The following is a 16,072-nucleotide window of genomic DNA, read 5'->3' on the forward strand; positions in this document are numbered from 1 at the left end:
GTAACCACGTTTATAACTATTTTATTATAATTATGTCACTTAATTCTAAATAAATTTTAATTCTACAAATTACTCCTCATTTATATAGGATTATAATATATATATATATATATATTAAAGAATGTATGCTGATTTCAAATGTGTTTTTTTAATGGAAAAAAATTGATTACAAATAGAGATTCTTATTGCAGTCCCGTCAAGCTTAATGAAACGCAGTGTTTCATTATTAAATGAAACGCACGGTACCCAAATTCTACGCTTAATCGTCGAGTCCGCCATCGCATCTTCATGATCCCAGGCAAAATTGGCTTGTCTATGACCTCCTTCAAAGCTCTCCTTGCCATTACCATCCCTTCATTTCCACCTTCCAGCCCTCGCTCCCACAGCATAACCTTGGTCCTTCCTCCCACTGTCACCATCTTATAGACCTCACCACCCTCCCTTTCACTGCCTTCAGTTGCCTCGCCACTGCTGACATTAATCCCGTCCTATCCTCGCAGCTGAACGTGACCTTTACCGCCCCCTTGTTTGTTCCCTTTTGTTGAGCGCCCGCACCCTTTCTTCTTTTCTTTCCCCTTCACTGTCCGCGACAAGTGCACTGTCAATACCATCCTAGCCGCAATCTCTGTTCAATCTGCCGCTAGAAATCAGCCGCCACCAAGTAAGTCTCTCCGCTCTTCATCCTCATCACTTATGTTTTGTTTTACGTTTAATTGAGATAATTTTGGATTATAAATTTTGAACAGGGTCCCAATGTTCTACCTTAGCCGAATCGAGCACACCTTTCGCGTACCGCCGAGTCTCCTTAGCCTTCCTATCGAGGAAGCTGTCAAGGGAGAGCTTGAAAGACTTTTCTTGGATAAGGTCTGTTGTATGGTTTTTCGGTTCACTCTTTCTGGACTTTGATCTATCTAAACTTAATATTTGTGTTGAAGGTTATCGCAAACTTGGGGCTTTGCGTCTCCGTCTACGATATCAAATCTATCGAAGGTGGCTTTATCTTTCCCAGTGATGGTGCCGCAACCTATACGGTATACTTGATTATATTATTACGTTGTACTGTTTTAGGGATCATTTTATGCTTTCCATGTACGTTAGGGTTTTAAGTGCAAGGTCTCCCTGTGTACTTATGCTCCCCCTGTTCTTGTGGGTTTTAAACCTACGTTAAGGAAAAAGTTACCGTGCAATGCCAATTACCATTCTTGTTCCGTCTTCACATTAGCTAAGATTTTATAGCTAATTACCAGGCACTCAAAGTCAAAGTCACATACACTCGTCACTCAGTCGAGTTATGAGTAGGGGAGAGAAGCTGTATTGGTATCAACCATGAATAGCTGACTTTAACATATCTGGCGATTGAAACCAAAATTACTATACTAGTTTTCATTAGTACCTCTTTCTGTTTCCTCTCTCTAAGTAAATTTGTGACTATGGTTGCTTTTTTATTATGTACAGCTTTATTAGGTATCTGATTACTTTATAAGATCTTAATCATCTATTCACTTAAGGGCAGGTTTGGGAGGTGGGATGAGACACAAAATTCTCATCCCATCTCATCTCATCATTACACATTTTTCAAATCCCCATACAAAATATAATAAACAATTCAACTTTTTCAAATACCAATTCAACTTTTTCAAATCTCAATACAATAATAATACCAAAACATAATATTTTAAATACTAAAACAAAACACAAAATTCTCATCTCACCCCCCAAACCTGCCAGAATGGGCATCCCTAAATTTCAAGGTTTTAATCATAAAATGGCTTTTTGATCTTGTTTTTATATTTTATCAGGTTGTCTTCAGACTCATTATGTTTCGTCCATTCGTGGGAGAGGTTATTGCTGCAAAGCTTAAAGAATCTAATGCTACAGGTTTACGCTGTATGTTCTGCCCTTACTTGCTTGACTTTAAAGTGCCTAGCACTTCTGCATCTGTTCTTTTTTGTAACCCTTCTTTCCGATTTTGTAAGTATTATTTTATTCATTACTTATGCACCCAATGCATGCTTGTGCTTCTCTTTCGGGCTTTTGTTAAAGTGTGGGGCAAAGTTTCAATCTCCTGGTTTCATCCTTGAATAGGAACTAACTAACCTGAATTGATTTGAATCAGCTTGTCCTGGATAGTAGTCGAGGACACTGATTAGATTAATATGAAAATCATTACTTTCTAAGTAGGTACCTCACAAGCATATTTTAGGACAGCATCTCTGTTTTCAATGACGGTAACATGGTATATCATCTGCCTTCATCTGGTCATATATTTTGCTTGGCAGAGTACTCATTTTTTTCATGGCGTATAACGAAAGCTATAACTATTAATGAGAATGGTGGTAGTAGTGTCAAAATGATGCATCTTTCTTTTTGCAGGTAATTGAGATTTAGCATAGTTATGTCATACTGATGTTGACTCTATACATGGCAGTATCACTTGGGTTTTTTGATGACATTTATATACCTGTCCATCTTTTACCAAATCCATCCCGCTTCAAGCCTGACCCAAATAAAAGGTACGGTCCCTACTTGGTTTAATATTTTTTCTTCTTTTTTTACAATGTTTTGCCAAATCCTGCATAAGTTATTTTGTGTTGGGAGTGTGGAGTAACTTCCATGCAATTATTTTTATGCTTTTCAAGAGTTACACATGGAGCCTATGTTTAAGCAAAGTTGGACTTGTTGGGCAAGTAAAGTCTCATATGGGATTTGTTTCTTCACTTGACTGTCTTTGAGCATCTGTAAGTGATGCAAGGACCTTTGATTTCCCTTTTTTGGGAGCCATACAGAGAGAGCCTCATTTTTGTGAGTAGTGCCGCAAGAGAAGAGAAAGGAGATGACTGCTATTGTTTAGTATCTCAGGGTTCAAGGGCTTAGAGAAAATTGTAGATTATTTCCTCTCTTGTTAGAAAATTCTCGTGTGTTAGTTGGATTTGGGTCTATTGAGGCTATGGATTCGAGTGATTTTTACCTCTGCTCTCTTATACTTCATCTTTGGCTGTTAAATGTCTTCTTGATAATCTCCGCTAGTGGATGTAGGCCTTTTAGGTCAAACCACTTAAATCTTGGTGTCTTATGGAATTGTTGAAATTTATTCTTTTACTTTATGGTGCTTGAGAATTTTTAAATATCTATTGGATAAAACGTTTTGTTTATTTTATTTCTCATCTTTAATTCACCATGCGTTGCTACTGTACGGACTGCAGGGACAAAGGCATGTGGGAATGGGAGTATGGTGGAGAACCATATGTTATTGACGGGATTGATGAGGTTCATATTGTTGCTATTTTGTTCTTCTGATAAGTTATGTAGGTATTGTCAAACATCTGAAGTGCTAGCTTTTGCTAACTTCTGGTTTTAAAATGGCAGATCAAGTTCCAAGTTCATAATGTAAGTTATCCTCCAATTCCCATTGAGAAGCCAAAAGAAGCTAAGCCATTTGCTCCGATGGTGATTACTGTAAGTTCATCCCATGAATTTCATAATTTGACTACTCTTGTTTTAGCTTCCTTGATGTCGTACTTTTCTTGTAATGCCTATGAACAACCATAAAAAGAGCTAAATTCCATACTTTGGTACTTTTTTGTTTAATAAAGAACCATCTTAATGTGTCAATTACCCGTTTTTCATCATATGTGAACATAAAAGTTGGTGAGGCCCTATCATAGTTTACAACCCTTACTCACAAGTCACACCTACACACGACACATAAATTTAGATTACTTTTGTAGGCATCCCTTAGTATATACATTTTCTTTTGCGTAGGAGACAATAACCACTAAAATCTTTGTACAATCCAATCTGAGGGAACCCCCCCTGCCACAGAAAGTGTTGGGACTGATAAGCAGTGTTTCAAACTATATGTTAGTCGCTTCGTCTTTGGCAAATGGTGATTCTCATCTTTCAAGCAGTATCTCTAATATTATCTTTATTTCTCAGGGATCAATTAATGATGACGGTTTGGGGCCCATTTCATGGTGGGTTGGTGCAGAACAGACTGACGAATCTTAAGCCCTTGGGCTCTCTTGACAAAGCAAGCCAAACTGGCCGAGAATGGCTGTATTATGAAGCGACGGTGGTTGTAGGATGTTTTTGCTGATTCTTTAGGAGCTGAAACAAACATAACGTAAGAAAATTATAACTATTGTTACTATGCTTTGTGTAGCAAATGGTATCATTTTGCCTTCCTTGATTGCCCACGAAGGGTCAAACATAATGTAACTTTGAGTAATGTTATTCATCATCTCAATTTCAATCATCCTTTCATCATTCTGTGACGTGGCATTAGGTGATTAGAAATTATTTATTATATTTTACTTGTAAATCTATTATTTAATGCTACATCTTGAAAAGGTGAATAGATTTTTTCTTTGATGAAAGCACTGCACTCTTAATATTGTTACCCGAACAGCACAGCTTTAATGTGGTGTTAATCGGAACGTGAAAAGTGCATTAATTTATCTCTCGTATATATCTATTAATATTAAGAGGGCACTCAATTTTGACTTATATTATCAGAGAATGCTATGCGATGCTTGACAGATGGTGTAATACGTCGGGTTAAATTATAAATTAGAGTAATGCTACATACAGTCGTGGAATTCGCAAACGCCGTGCAGTCGTTTTGAAAAAGAGTGGGGTCTACTATTAAAAAATTAATTTCTTTTCAGGTGGGTCTCTTATTTATTCACTTTTTTCAAAGCGACTGCACGACGACTGCACGCTCACGACTGCAAGTATCATTTCTCAAACAGTATATATCATTACTAAATTGATCTTGGCTCTTTCATTTCAGTAAGTACAAGCTAGGCAAGACAAAATGTCCTGAATGATGGAAAACCATTCGTGACTGTCAGATATAATATATTATCATTTCAGCCCCCAGCAAGACTCCCAGACTCCATCCTATTTATATTATATCATTCATGGTATTCTTTTTCCTCTGCAAATCACATGCCTTGGGAGCTTCGCTACTGGCTACTAGCTGCCCATCACCTGTTTGTCCATTTGTTTTACTAGACGACGACTCATCTCCCCAATAAATTCTGCATCCAGGAATCCGGCCTCATCGACATGATCACAACCCTAGAGCCACGAAGAATCCTAAGAACCCTAGCTAGCTATCAAGTTTTATCCAAAGAACCCGTGTAGTAGGATGAATTTTGCATTCTCATCCATCGCTTACTTTTGGAGTAATCCAGTTTTTTTTTTTTTCACCTTTTGGTGCGAAGGTAAAGAGTAACTAGAGTAATATTAGAGTATGGATGCATACATAAAAGCAATGAAAAATACAGAGACTATACATTGTTTTGGATTTCTTTTTTTTTTTTTTGTATATATATATATTCATAGTATATATATAGACATGATGGGCAGGTGAATATAATTTTGGCCGAGCTGCCACATTTTGAAAGGTCAGGACACCTAATTGAGATGTGACAGCTGGCCATTCAAATAAGACTAGTTATTTAATTACTTTGGAAGCTGTCAAACCCCAAAACGTGTACGAGTGTAACAAAAGAAATATTAGACGAAAAGGTTGTCAATTATATATGACGAGAATCTTGGATTGATTTCAATGATATGACAAGAGCAAATCATCTTAGTCAAAGATCGCATTATTGGCTGGGAAAATTACATACCCACCGAAAGAAAAAAAAAAAATGGAAAGATCATAAACAAAAGAATTATGGGACTTAATTAATTATTTCAATTATAATAATCCACAACGAATTTGGGATTTAGATCTCTTAATTAAAATTTGTTGTATAAATTATCCCTTAAGATGGGCATTGTCATGCATGGCTGCCTCCTGATCTCAAATTCTCTACCATTCGGACATAAAATTCATCAGCATGAGCAGACTTATAAATTGGCCGGTAGTTTTCAGATATACACGTTAATTACCTCCCAACATTAATACATGATCTTTGTTCACGATAGAAAAACAAAAGTTGAAAAAGAATGAAAGGTAATTTGAGTACCATTAATTAGGAGAATAGCCAGTAGTACTGCTTATTCATACGAAAGGAACCTGATGACTCCCAACTCTCGATCGATCGTCATGTAGTCATTAATTAAACCAGTTTTGCTAATTAATATCGGTCATGATCTCATGATCTAGGCATGTTCCGCGCATTGGTCATTGTTGTTTTATAAACTTGGTTTTGCAAGCTAATTCTATTAATGCACCTATTCACTGATCTCCAATTGCTCATGATTTACTTTTTCCTTACAACCCATCAAAATATATAAATAAAAACCATCACTTTTTATGATCATCGAGATCATGTAATTTGTACGAGATCAATTATATATGTTATATTTATAACTATGATTGTCTCACGTCTTCTGTTATATTTAGATCTTTTTTTTTTTCTTTTTAATAAGAATTAAGTACTCAAGAGTTGATGCATACTTCTATCACACGTACAATGTACGTATTACGTAGTAAGTAAGTACATGCATGAAAAGAGTTTTAATATACATAGCATTAATTTCCCAGTAAAATCTATCTTCTTGGAGCCGAACATGATGCATGCATACAGTCGGTCTTTTTGCCCTAATTATTAGAACGTACTGCAAGTTAGTCGACGTACTCGTCCCTAGCTAACTGAATCTGACCTTTCCCATTGCCGTTTCCAGCAGCATGATTAACTTCCTCCTTCTGTTGTTTTTCGTTCTTATTGAGTTTAGCGAACTTCCACCCGAAATTACCAAACAATCCCTCCATGTCCTCCAGGGTTCGACCTTGTGTCTCTGGTAGCATAAAATAAAAGAAGATCCATGACACAGTGGCGATGGACGCATAAAGAAAGAAGGCTCCGCCGATGGTAATCCCTTTGCTCAGTGATAGGAAAGTCATGGAGATGACCCCACTCGTCACCCTATTCACTGCTACTCCAATACTCGCACCCTGCGCTCTTAGCCTCAACGGGAAGACCTCCGAGCTGTACACCCACGTGATGGGTCCCATCCCGATCGAGAAGAACGCCACGTACGACAGCACCATGGCGATGCACAGAGCCACCGCCCACATTAGCTTATGATCCGAGTGTTCTATGATTGATAGGCCGATTCCGAGTGTCGCGAGGGAGAGAATCATGCCGGCAACGCTGCTAAGGAGCAATGGTCGCCTTCCGATCCTGTCCAGCAAGAACGTGGCAACCAAAATGAACACGGTCTTCGTGAACCCGACTGCTACTGTCGCTAGTAGCTTGTCGTTCGTCGACGTGATACCGGCCTTCTCAAATATTCTCGGACTGTATAGAACGACCGAGTCGATACCTGATGATTGCTGGAAAAAATGGATACCTACGGCTGCGATTAAGGCGTGGCGAACGGATGGTGTGGGGCGGAGGAGTAATTCTTTCCACACGTCCTCGCCGTGACTCTGTTTGGGCACCTGAACGATGTCGTCCGTGCAATTCTCTGGAATGCCGGCTGCTCCTTTGATGTCGGCTAGTCTTATGTCAGCCTCCTCTTTGGAGTCTGAGGTTTTATCGAGGACTCGCTTCGCGTCGCCCAGTCGACCCTGCATGACCAACCATCTGGGTGACTCGGGCATGCCCAAAACGACGATTCCAAGCATAACAGAGGGGACAGCACCCACTCCGAGCATCAGCCGCCAGCCCAAGTGAGTTGGGAGCTTAGAAAAAGCGTAGTTCGAGACGTAGCCCAGCATTATCCCACCGTTGATGAATACCTGTGCAAAACACGTGGAGATGATCGAGTTCATTTGCTGGGAAAATATATAAAATTATAAAAATTTTGTTACTCATAATTTCTACACATAATTTATTTTTTTAATTTATTTTAATTTTATTTTTTTAAAATTAATTAAATTTTTTAACTCATCATTCAACACATTTGATAAGAAAGAAATTAAAATAAATATGATATGTAATATGTAAAAATGATGAATAGAAATTTTTAAATTATAAATTGTTATATGTAAAGATGCATAGCTCGTGCGTAAAAGAATTTTAAAATGAGTTTTTGAAATTATCATTTCATGATACATTATACATGATTATATTTATTTTTAATTTTTTAATTTTAGTTTTTTTAAAATTAGTTGAATTCTTTGTACTCATTATTTATATGTTATATATTTATTAAAAAATAAATAAAATAAAAAATTATATGTGCTGTGTAATATATAACTATAATTTTTATTTTAAAATTATTAATTGGGTGTAACTTTTTATCACAAATGGATGGCGTACGTTGAGATATATAGTTACTGTGCTACACACGAACCTCCGGAAATGAGGTGAGGAAGCCACGAGAGGAGGCTGGAGAGACCTCGGCGGTGTAAACCGGGGCGATCATCAGCGCAAAACCGACGCCAATACCGGCTACGAAGCGGCCGACCATGAGAAAGGCGTAGTTGGTGGCGAAGCCCATGAGGATAGCCCCAACGAAGAAGATTGCTTGGGCTACCACAATAGTGTAGCGGCGGCCTATCCAGTCGGATGTTCTGCCAGCTGCGCAGGAGCCGATGAGACAGTAGAGGTTAAGTATCCCGGCGAGGACTTCAACCTGGACGTCGTTGATTTTCAGATCCTTTTTTATGTAGATCATTGCTCCACTCATTACTCCAATATCTGAAGCAACATATAAAAGATGATCAGGACGGACAACGTAACATGTTGGGAAAACGTAGTAAAAACCAGATCAGAAACCACTTCCAAGGAAACATTTTCCGGAGAAAATCAGATAGAAATCTCATGTCTAAGTACTGTAATTTCCAAAGTTGTCCCAGAAGAGCGTTCCCCGTGCTTTGGGATATAGTCGTTTTCATAAATATTGAAGAAAAATGGAAACTTATTTCTATCGGAGTACTACTGCTTTGCTAGCGGAACCTCGTCAATGAAATCAAAAGAGAATAAACTAATAACAGCCATAACGATAAACCATTAATAAACCCAACAAAAATATTTGTAATGAACAGTCAGTGAATCGAAAAAGCCTATACAAAAAAAATGATACTAAATATATATAGCGCAAAAGGTCAAAGTTTTTACTGACCATAACCCAGTAAGATGGAAGTCATGGAAGCCAAAACCGCACAAGCAATAGCATACATGTTCCTTTTGGGTTTCTTTGGAGGATCAAAATCCACAATACTTTTCTGGGTTTGGTCGGAAATGTTATTTTTTTCAGCTTTCCGGTCAGCCATCTTGGATAGACAGCTAGACTATAGAAAGATGGAATAAGAGGCCGGCGGTTTCTATCGGAGGCGATCCGAGTGCTTTGTGGTACTGCCTTTTGCTTATCTATAAACTCAAGTAGCCACGAATCAGCAGTACTGGCTGTCCAGCGGTGAGATTCGGAGCTAGGCCGGTTGCTTAAATAGACAATAATTGCTAGCTTCACCCCTACCATAGAACTTTGTTTGGATCAAAGAATCTCAACCGATCACGTATCATTTCATTTAATATAATCATTATAACTTTACATTTTTATTAAAATATAATAAATAATTTTATTTTATTAATTTTAAAATAAAAATAATATTAAAAAATAATATACTAATAATATTTTATATATTCAACTTTTATCATCTTAATTCATTATCTAATAACTTATTTGAATAGAAATACGACTTCATCTCATTATTATAATTTTTTTAAATTTTAACATAAAATATAATAAATAATTTAATATTTTTAAATTCTAAAATTCTAAAATAATAATAATATTAAAAAATAATATTCTAATAATATTTTATTCAATTCATCTAAAATCATCTCATCTTATCTCACTATCCAAATTAATCCTTAAACCTCCACAAAACTCACTTTTTAGCTTTAGCTAGAAGCGGCTGGAATATGGTATTATTTTGCACGTGTGGTTTAGAAAAAATTGTACTTATTGAACGTGCCCTCAAATAAAAGAACGATATATAATTAATTAAATAAAAATAATCTTTATCCTTTTTAATAATTAATATACATTAAGAAATTTTAATTTATTTTTATTCATACTCTTTGTCCACTTTTTTTTTTTTAACTTACATCGATATCTAATATGCATACTTGAAAAAGTTTATTTTTAACGTACGTTTTCGCAATTTTCTGGCGGGTACCAACCAATAATGGCCTAGCTCCCGCGTGTCATGCGAAGAAATATGCAAATGTTTCACCGGGAATTAATTAAGTTCCCGGCCAAGAAATTAATTAAGCATATTATATAAATGTTGATGCAAGTTGACACTAATTAATATTGGTTGCCCAACCCAATTAAATGCATATTGTCGTAAAAAAATTCTACTCATCATGTATGATCTCTACATCATGTACACTATACATCATATTTATTTTTATTGTTATTTTTTATTTCTTTCTCTTATTAAATATGTGATGTATGGATGATGAGTAGGAGAATTCAATTAGTTTAAGATTAATAAAACTAAAAATAAATAAATAAATAAAAATATTATGTATAATATGTAGTGTGTGATAATGATGAATAGAAAAATTCATTCTCGTAAATCAACGGACATCATTCCATGAGTACTAGTACTACTGCTCGGGTATCTCGCTTGCACTTTAATATGCCATAGAAAATCAAGAGCAGTTAACCATTAGGTCGTCCAAACACGCAGTGACCAGATTCATAATGTTCATAATGTGTGTGTGTATGTGTATATATATATATATATATAGTATATTAATTATATGACTCATATAATTAAGATATACAGTTGTGTTTTTTGTATTCTAGTAAACTATATTATATAAACATATAATAACATATAATATTTATATATAATTAACATTCAAATGTACCAATTATGAGTCGAACATTTTACGAGTTTGTACATGATGAACATTAGTTGAGTCACTTAATTAGCAAGATTAATACAAATATATATATGTATATATAGTTCAATAATTGCATTTAATTTTATGTTTGTGATGAAGGTCAAATTTGAGTTTAAACAAACTAATTAAGTTTGAGCACTAGATTGTACGTCGAGTAAACTTGTTCGCTTAGAGCCTGGCCTATCGTTCTACGGAAATGTTCGTTAACCACACAAACGTATATATCCCACAATTACCACATTATGAAATGTACATCATGTCAATCGTCAACTACGTAACCCTTGTACAACACGTACGTACACTAAAAAGGTAGGACAACGTAACGCGTATGATTAAACAGATCACAAAGTATATATATCTATATATATATATATATATATATATGTACCTAACTACGTCAAATTAGCTAGACTGCAATATATATATATATATATATATATATATATTAAAGTTTCCATTGAGTTATTTTCTTGTTTTTTTTTTTTTTTTAAAGTCAAGCAAAGAAAGACAGAAAAAAGAGGATAAGCTAGCTAGCTATAGGGAGCTCATGACGTGTTTTATTTGTAGGCGAGACATACGGGTCACACCGATACTTGTGATTCTGTAGTTGGTAGTTGTTAATGTGTTTTATTTGTTATTTTTGGTTATTTTAGTTATTAATAATTTAATATAATAAAAATAGGTTATTGGATTACGTGTCCATTACAGTGTTCCTTATTCTTTCTCTCAGAAAGAATAGAAGGGGTCTTAAAAGTACTTTTAAGTTCTGTTTTATAAAGCGATTTGTCTATTAAGAGAGAGTTTGTTAAGAAGTTAAAATAATGTCTGTTACAAAGAAATTTATGTGTGAGAAAGTTCCAATACTGATACGTAATTTGACTTATAATCTAGATTTTTCTATATATTGATAAGTAACAGTTATAATTTCGCTTCATTAATAAAATGAGTATGTTTTCATAAATAATCTGTCGCACAAACTTCAATCAAATTTTCTGTCTGGTAATTCTTGAATCAAGATTTTTTTTTTTTTAGGAGCAACGGCCAAAAAGTCGAAGCGAATGTGTCTCAAACCTCATTGAAAAACTACCAAGGAATGGTCACAAATTATTATCGAATCGAATTATTAAATCGAACCAACGATATTTTGGTGCCAAAGAATTATTTTCCGACTGCAAAAGTCAAATTTCTCGAATATTGATCCAACAATACCGCCAGATCAACGCCAAGTACAGGAAACATATGTGCCACCTGTACAGTAACTTCTTTGACTTATTTAAATTAAGAGTAATGTTATATGTAATTATAGAATACACAAATATCGTACAGTCGATTTAAAAAAAAGTAGGATTTATTATTAAAAAATTAATTTCTTTTCATATGAATCTTGTATTTATTTACTTTTTTTAAAATGACTGCACGATACTTGTGCACTCTACGACTGTATGTAAAATTACTTTTAAATTAATTACAATATATATATAGCAAAAAAAGACTAACATCGATGCAGATAGCTAAATTAACTGGCTGCATGCATTGCAAAACATTATATATATATATATATATATATATATATATGGACCCATTTTTATAATTTTACTCACGATTCCATATAATGACTCACAGGACTCCATAATAATTTAATTTCTATGAGCGAGAGTAGTCATATATGCTGATGATCATAAGTCCAAAACATATCAAGATCTAAGAAAAATTGGATCCATCGATCCCTATAATTTATTTAAGAGTGTTGATCACCGACTTGTTTGACTCATGCATGCATATATATATATATATATATATATATATATACACATACATACATCATATATATATTAATTTAAGTCCAAAATAATTATAAGACGCCGGAAAGATGGAAGATGGGACCGGAAGGTGGGTATAGTTCGCTACAAGACAGAATGATTATTAACATAATATAGAAGAAATAATAATTACAATCATAAGTCTGTAAGTACCGTATAATTATTAAAAAATAAATAAATATAAAATTTATATAATAAATTAATTTTTTAATAATAAATTAATTTTTTTAAATAATTATACGATATTTATATATTTGTACGCGATATTACTCATAATGTATCCGTGTTGTTTGAATATTAAATAACAGTAAATTCCTGATGAAAAACTGATCACGTCGTCAACGCTTTACGATAATGACAGGTTAAGTACTACTTCAATTGTTAGATGCGCATTGCGCATTAATATATAATAATATAATGTGTACTCTTTTTTTTTATAAAAAAAATGGAGTTTATTAATTTTATATAATATAAGAGGATCGTTAATTATAAAGAAAAAAGGGTCGTTACCATATATGCATCATGTATGCATCATGTACAGATCAGCTGGATAAGATAAATAATAGTAAATTAATTAAATAATATATTGATTCTGAATAATCAAGTTAATTGGTTATATATACTAATTAATTAAGTGAAATATTTAAAAATCATCCAATCTCGATGCGTAACTTCTCAAATATTTGAGAAAAGTTATATATATTTATAATTTTTACTTACATTTTTACTTATAAGATTCATTTTGTTAGTTTTATTTTTAAATTTAAATTTTAAATTTTATAATTTTTAACATATTAATATGACATGTGAAGAAGTAAATTTTTTATAAATTTTAAATAACATTTTTTCAAATATTTCTCTATTTTTGACGAAAACTAATTTAGAGCAGCCAGCTTAGGCATGATTAATTTAAGGTCTTGTAATTCATGCACCTTATATTTTACACTCTGATCATCATTGCTCTCTAATTAATTATATATCATCTCATTTCATTATTTAAACGTAACTTTATCTTTTCTATGCATGAAAATGATCCAAATTCCTCACGAGGTCCAAACTTTTAGCGATGGAAGTTGAAGTACTACTGCTGAGCTTGATCAAGAAATTCACGAGGAGGCCGCATATCATTGTTTATCGATGAGACTTCATCGGCTAATCATAAATTAAAATTAAAAGATGTATAAAATATTATTTTTATTTTAAAATTAAAAAAATAAATTATTTATTATATTTTATATAATTAGATGAGATAAATGAGCAGAGAAGTTGAAGGCTGATTTATCTTGTATCTTAATGGGATTGATGACAATTATTGATCTCTCGTCTTACTCTTTGATTAATTTATAAAAAATAATTAGAAAATTGTTTTCTTCACGATTTTTTTTTTAAAAAGATCTCCTCCACATAAATGATTAAATAACAATAAATAGAACAAAATATCTGACAGTTTTTGGCAGTTAGCACGTCGGAGCAGACACATAGCCGGTGCCCCATTTGGAGAACCAGTGCCGGTACACGTGAAGTTGCAAAAAACCAGCCATGTGTACTATGTAAGGGGTCCACGTGCTTTGCTTAAGTCCAACTCACGTGGCTCTGAAATTTTTCCCGTTGCCATCGTTGTCTCTGGACTCTGACTATTTTGTCACTCTCTTCCAAGTTCGTGGATAATACAAACAAGCTTTTTAGGACTAGTTTGTTTTCAAAAATAAGATCAGATGAGATAAGTTGAGATTAAAGTTAAAAAATTGTATAAAATATTGTTAAAATATATTTTTTAATATTATTGTTGTTTTGAGATTTGAAAAAGTTGAATTGTTTATTTTATTTTGTGTGGAGATTTGAAAAAGTTATAATGATGAGGTGAGATGAGATGAGATTAGTTCTCTGTCTGTTTTTTTTTTTTTTTTTCCACGCATTGCCCAAAAGTTTGAACCTTTTTTAATAAGTCCCAAGAGTTTGAACTTTGAAGTTTGAAGTCAAGAAAGCCTGTGGTCTGGAAAGGATTTTGGAGGCATGCAAAGCTGTCTTTTGTTAAAGATTAATAAATGAAATGAGATAAAAAGTTTAAAATTAAATAAAATATTTTTAAAATCTTATTTTTAATATTATTTTTATTTTAAAATTTAAATTATTTATTATATTTGATATGAGAGTTTAAAAAAATAATTTAATTTATGTAACCAAATCAACCATTAATAATTGTTGGAGTCTTGATCAATCTATTTCATATATTTAATAAGACACATTCAATAATTTTGTCACTGAATTATTAATTAAATTCTATTTTTCTTAGTGTTCAAAAACAAAGCCATATTCATTGAACAACCAATATTTTAGATTTTTCTTCTTGTCATTTAATGGCCACCGGATAATTTATTTATATATTGTTTTAATGTATTCAAAATTAATTAGATTATCTTGTTTTAGAGGTAACAACTCAACAAGTATTACTTATAGGTATAATTATTATACCTATCAACATCGAATAATAATAATTATTGTGTAATTATAACAATGATAATAAGAGGAGTTTGGTGCGTTCTGACCAAAAGTAAACACCCATGCAGCATGGACATATTGTTTTCTACGTATATTATTATGGAAAATGATTTAAGTATAATATTTTACATAATTATGTTTTAAATGAAAGATATTTTTATAAAATATCTTATAAAAATAATATAATTTTATAAAAATATTTTATTTTATACTATTATTATATATTGTATTGTACAATATATTATGTATATATCATTATTCTATTATTATCGTTCACATGAGGAGAGAAGGTTTTCAAAATCATCATCAGTGTGGAGTGACAGACATTTACACTGCATGCATGCATGCATGATAATAGCATTAATACTAGGTTTTAAATAAAAAAAATATAATAAATTAAACTACTTCATGATTATGAGTATGTCTAATTTAATACTAGTTTAATTTATTATACATAATTGCAAGATTTTTCATCTGAAATCGAAATAATTATTTATAATTAATTATTTGATCAGATGAAAATAAATATTTACGATAATAATGTAATCGATAAGAAATTATCAATATCATTTGCATCCCAAACAACTAATCACCCTTCAATAATAAACTGGAGATCGATGCTATGGTTAACGCGGTTTTAGAATTTTTCTGTCTGTTTAGCATTTTCATACATACATATACATATATATATATATGTATGTATGTATGGGGATCTTTTAGAAACTGACATATATGAAATCTCACGGCCACCTCACATTTTTCTGAATTATATATATGTATTAATCGAGATTATTTTTATTTTATTTTATTTTTGGATATGATCAGATCATCGTTTGATCTCTCTCTCTGACCCAACCCATTATCGTTGCCAAATCCCAAATTTGAAATTACAGCACATACATGCATGGTGGCAGCAGCAGTCAT

The 16,072-nt window shown here is 33.0% G+C and overlaps 2 protein-coding genes across 3 annotated transcripts; one reads left to right on the plus strand and one right to left on the minus strand.

The window, feature by feature from the left end:
- The first annotated feature begins 228 nt into the window (after window positions 1–228).
- Window positions 229–4,266, plus strand: LOC109003303 (DNA-directed RNA polymerase III subunit RPC8). Of its 2 annotated transcripts, none has more exons than XR_004798550.1 (8): window positions 229–661; window positions 747–864; window positions 936–1,031; window positions 1,800–1,887; window positions 2,374–2,513; window positions 3,204–3,267; window positions 3,367–3,456; window positions 3,937–4,266. XR_004798550.1 is itself a non-coding variant. In XM_018981395.2 (8 exons), exons 2-8 carry the CDS (start codon window positions 754–756, stop codon window positions 4,006–4,008), a joined length of 606 nt encoding a protein of 201 aa, XP_018836940.1. In that variant the 5' UTR covers window positions 233–661; window positions 747–753; the 3' UTR covers window positions 4,009–4,266. The 2 variants fall into 2 exon arrangements, 1 of the variants encoding a protein (XP_018836940.1); XM_018981395.2 differs by having other exon boundaries at window positions 233–661; window positions 2,429–2,513.
- A 2,138-nt stretch (window positions 4,267–6,404) lies between these two features.
- On the minus strand, window positions 6,405–9,358 carry LOC109003304 (polyol transporter 5-like). The gene is made up of 3 exons (XM_018981396.2): window positions 9,031–9,358; window positions 8,260–8,606; window positions 6,405–7,702 (listed from the first exon to the last, which is right to left on the minus strand). Exons 1-3 carry the CDS (start codon window positions 9,179–9,181, stop codon window positions 6,584–6,586), a joined length of 1,617 nt encoding a protein of 538 aa, XP_018836941.1. The 5' UTR covers window positions 9,182–9,358; the 3' UTR covers window positions 6,405–6,583.
- Window positions 9,359–16,072: the final 6,714 nt, after the last annotated feature.

The sequence above is a fragment of the Juglans regia genome, chromosome 16, assembly GCF_001411555.2.
Source record: "Juglans regia cultivar Chandler chromosome 16, Walnut 2.0, whole genome shotgun sequence".
NCBI classification, from domain to species: Eukaryota; Viridiplantae; Streptophyta; class Magnoliopsida; order Fagales; family Juglandaceae; genus Juglans; species Juglans regia.

Excerpts from the sequence above, each read along its gene's own strand:
- LOC109003303 (XM_018981395.2), top strand. The coding sequence starts at position 754 with ATGTTCTACCTTAGCCGAATCGAGCACACCTTTCGCGTACCGCCGAGT. Across the intron at positions 865-935 it reads AAAGACTTTTCTTGGATAAG|GTTATCGCAAACTTGGGGCT; the intron begins GTCTGTTGTATG and ends TTTGTGTTGAAG. Across the intron at positions 1,888-2,428 it reads TAATGCTACAGGTTTACGCT|TATCACTTGGGTTTTTTGAT; the intron begins GTATGTTCTGCC and ends TATACATGGCAG.
- LOC109003304 (XM_018981396.2), bottom strand. The coding sequence starts at position 9,181 with ATGGCTGACCGGAAAGCTGAAAAAAATAACATTTCCGACCAAACCCAG. Across the intron at positions 8,607-9,030 it reads TTCCATCTTACTGGGTTATG|ATATTGGAGTAATGAGTGGA; the intron begins GTCAGTAAAAAC and ends ATGTTGCTTCAG. Across the intron at positions 7,703-8,259 it reads TCCTCACCTCATTTCCGGAG|GTATTCATCAACGGTGGGAT; the intron begins GTTCGTGTGTAG and ends TGTTTTGCACAG.